This window comes from Triticum urartu, chromosome 2A (genome assembly GCF_056163025.1).
Source record: "Triticum urartu cultivar PI428250 chromosome 2A, HENAU_Tu73, whole genome shotgun sequence".
Taxonomy (NCBI): Eukaryota; Viridiplantae; Streptophyta; class Magnoliopsida; order Poales; family Poaceae; genus Triticum; species Triticum urartu.
Window position 1 is genome coordinate 439,332,156 of NC_141874.1, and position 4,260 is coordinate 439,336,415.

Consider the following 4,260-nt stretch of genomic DNA (forward strand, 5'->3'; position numbering starts at 1 on the left):
GCGCGGCAAGGGAAATGGGTCCTTCGGGCAAGCTTTGTTGAGATCTGTGAAATCTATGCAAAGCCTCTGTTTCCCGTTAGCCTTGCGAATGACCACTGGGTTTGCTAACCATGTTGGATGTAGCACTCCTATGACCAAACCAACTGCCTCAAGCTTCTTAATCTCCTCTTCAATGAACTGCTACCTCTCCAAGGCCTGCTTCCGAACTTTCTGCTTGACAGGTCGGGCATGTGGGCAGACAGCAAGGTGGTGCTCGATTACCTCCCTGAGAACACCGGGGATATCAGATGGTTGCGAGGCAAACACATCGATATTCGCCCATAGGAAGGCAAAGAGCGCGCTTTCCTATTTGTCATCAAGGGCGACGCTGATAGTGAAGGTACCATCAATGCCAGCTAGCCCTGCTGGGACTTTCTTCACTTGCGGTGCAGAAACCTTGGATCTCTTGCTGTTGGAACTCTCCGGCAAGTCATCGACATGCGCAGCGCACTCTGGAGAGGTACGCTTCCCGGATTCCTTGCTGGTGTCCCTGCTATCCTTCTTCTTTCCTTAGCTTTCCTTGGCGAGAATTGCCGTTGCCGCAGCCTCAACTGCGACTGCATCCTGGTACATCTTGTCCATGCAAATGATCGTGTCTTTCTCATCTGATGGAATGGCAATGACTCCCACTGGCCCTGGCATCTTCAAGATGTTGTAGGCATAGTGAGATGCTGCCATGAACTTTGCCAAAGCTGGGCACCCAAGGATCCCATTGTATGGCAGGGGGAGGTCAACCACGTCTAACACAACCTTCTTAGTTCGGTAGTTCAATTCTCCCCCAAATGTCACTGGCAACGTGATCTTTCCCTTGGGACGGATCCTGCCGGGATTAATTCCTTGAAACGTGCCCATGACCTTTAGTTCCTCCTCTGCTATCTGAAGCTTGCTAATCACCTTTGGGGAAATCAGATTCAACTCGGCCCCGCTGTCGACCAACATCTTTGGGACCTTGAGGTTGCGAATTGTTGGAGAGACCAACAATCGCAAGCACCCTACCACAGTGGTGCGTTCAGGATGGTCCTCTTCGTCAAAGATGATGGGCGTGTGTGACCATTTGAGGGGCTTCCGAAACTCTGCCGCTGGCTCCACGGCATTAACCTCACATGCCCACTGCTTGAGCTAGCGGTGAGTGGAGTGCAAAGATGCACCCCCGTCAATGCACAGGGCGTCATTGGCCTTCTAGAATTCCTGCTCGCTGGTTTCCTCTTCATCCCCTCCATCACTCTCATCAAGGCAAACTTCCTTCTCACGGCCCCTGGCGGGTTTTCCTTGGTTTCGAAAGGCCTTGCCGGGTGATACGTCCATTTTGCATCATGCTTTCATATCAATATTTATTGTATTATGGGCTGTTATTACACATTATATCACAATACTTATGCCCATTCTCTCTTATTTTACAAGGTTTACATGAAGAGGGGGAATGCCGGCAGCTGGAACTCTGGGCTGGAAAAGAAGCAAATATTAGAGACCTATTTTGCACATCTCCAAAAGTCATGAAACTTCACGAGAGCATGTTTCAGAATATATAAAAAATATTGGGCGAAAGAAGTACCAGAGGGGGGCCACCCATCGTCCACAAGGGTGGGGGCGCGCCCTACCCCCCTGGGCACGCCCCCTGCCTCGTGGCCCCCCTGGCAACCCTCTAATGCCCATCTTTGTCTATATGGACTCTTTCATGGAGAAAAAATCATAAGAAAGCTTTCGGGACGAAACTCCGCCGCCACGAGGCAGAACCTTGGCGGAACCAATCTAGGGCTCCGGCGGAGCTGTTCTGCCGGGGAAACTTCCCTCCGGGAGGGGGAAATCATCACCAACGATCCTCTCATTGGGAGGGGGTCAATCTCCATCAACATCTTCACCAGCACCTTCTCATCTCAAACCCTAGTTCATCTCTTGTATCCAATCTTTGTCCCAAAACCTCAGATTGGTACCTGTGGGTTGCTAGTAGTGTTGATTACTCCTTGTAGTTGATGCTAGTTGGTTTACTTGGTGGAAGATCATATGTTCAGATCCATTATGCATATTAATAATCCTCTGATTATGAACATGAATATGATTTGTGAGTAGTAACATTTGTTCCTGAGGACATGGGAGAAGTCTTGCTATAAGTAGTCATGTGAATTTGGTATTTGTTCGATATTTTGATGAGATGTATGTTGTCTTTCCTCTAGTGGTGTCATGTGAACATCGACTACATGCCACTTCACCATTTTTTGGTACTAGAGGAAGGCATTGGTAAGTAATAAGTAGATGATGGGTTGCTAGAGTGACAGAAGCTTAAACCCTAGTTTATGCGTTGCTTCGTAAGGGGCTGATTTGGATCCATATGTTTAATGCTATGGTTAGGTTTACCTTAATACTTCTGTTGTAGTTGCAGATGCTTGCAATAGGGGTTAATCATAAGTGGGATGATTGTCCAAGGAAGGACAATACCCAAGCAGTGGTCCACCCACATATCAAATTATCAAAGTACCAAAAGCGAATCATATGAGCGTGATGAAAACTAGCTTGACGATACCCATGTGTCCTTGGGAGCGCTTTCCTTTATATAAGAGTTTGTCCAGGCTTGTCCTTTGCTAAAAAAAGTATTGGGCCATCTTGCTGCACCTTATTTACTTTTACTATTTGTTACCCGTTACCAATTACCTTATCACAAAACTATATGTTACCGATAATTTCAATGCTTGCAGAGAATACCTTGCTGAAAACCGCTTATCATTTCCTTCTGCTCCTCGTTGGGTTCGACACTCTTACTTATCGAAAAGGCTACGATAGATCCCCTACACTTGTGGGTCATCAAGAATCTTTTCTGGCGCCGTTTCCGAGGAGTGAAGCGCCTTTGGTAGGTGGAATTTGGTAAGGAAAAATTTATATAGTGTGCTGAAATTTACTGTCACTTGTTACTATGGAACATAATCCTTTGATGGGCTTGTTCGGGGTATCTTAACCCCGACCAGTAGAGCAAAGAGTTGCTCCTCAACCTACTGAACCTACTGAAAATGTTTACTTTGAAATTCCTTCGGGTATGATAGAGAAACTGCTAGCTAATCCTTTTACAGGAGATGGAACATTGCATCCCGATTTGCACCTAATCTATGTGGATGAAGTTTGTGGATTATTTAAGATTGTAGGTATGCCCGATGATGTTATCAAGAAGAAGGTCTTCCCTTTATCTTTGAAGGGAGAGGCATTGACATGGTCTAGGCTATGTGATGATATGGGATCATGGAACTACAACCGATTGAAATTGGAATTTCATCAGAAGTTTTATCCTATGCATCTTGTTCATCGTGATCGTAATTATATATATAATTTTTGGCCTCGTGAAGGAGAAAGCATCGCTCAAGCTTGGGGGAGGCTTAAGTCAATGTTATATTCATGCCCCAATCATGAGCTCTCAAGAGAAATGATGATTCAAAAAATTTATGCTCGGCTTTCTCTTAGTAATCGCTCCATGCTCGATACTTCTTGTACTGGATCTTTTATGATGAAGACTATTGAATTCAAATGGGATTTATTGGAAAGAATTAAATGCAACTCTGAATATTGGGACCTCGACGAAGGTAAGGAGTCAGGTATAACACCTAAGTTTGATTGTGCTAAATATTTTATGGATACCGATGCTTTCCGTGAATTTAGCACTAAATATGGACTTGACTCTGAGATAGCAGCTTCTTTCTGTGAATCCTTTGCTACTCATGTTGATCTCCCTAAGGAGAAGTGGTTTAAATATAATCCTCCCATTTAAGTAAAAGTAGTTGCACCTATTAAAGTTGAAGAAAAAACTATCACTTATAATGATCATGTTGTTCCTACTGCTTATATTGAGAAACCACCTTTCCCTGTTAGAATAAAGGATCATGCTAAAGCTTCAACTGTGGTTTTTAAGAGTAATACTAGAACACCTACTCTCTCTAAGCAAATTAAAGTTGAACCTAGTGTTGCTATGGTTAAAGATCTCTTGGCCGATAATATTGATGGGCATGTTATTTACTTCTATGATGAAGTTGCTAGAATTGCTAGACCCGATACTAAAAACAAACATAGACCTGTTGTAGGCATGCCTATTATTTCTGCTAAAATAGGAGATCATTAATATCATGGCTTATGTGATATAGGTGCTAGTGCAAGTGCAATACCTCATTCCTTATACAAAGAAATTATGCATGATATTGCACCTGCTGAGTTAGAAGAAATTGATGTTACAATTAAGCTTGCCAA

General features: G+C 44.0%; 1 protein-coding gene across 1 annotated transcript; it reads right to left on the minus strand.

Annotated features, from left to right (window-relative positions):
• Positions 1–549: 549 nt before the first annotated feature.
• Positions 550–978, minus strand: LOC147985392 (uncharacterized). The gene has a single exon (XM_087541545.1). It carries the CDS (start codon positions 976–978, stop codon positions 550–552), a length of 429 nt encoding a protein of 142 aa, XP_087397671.1.
• Positions 979–4,260: the final 3,282 nt, after the last annotated feature.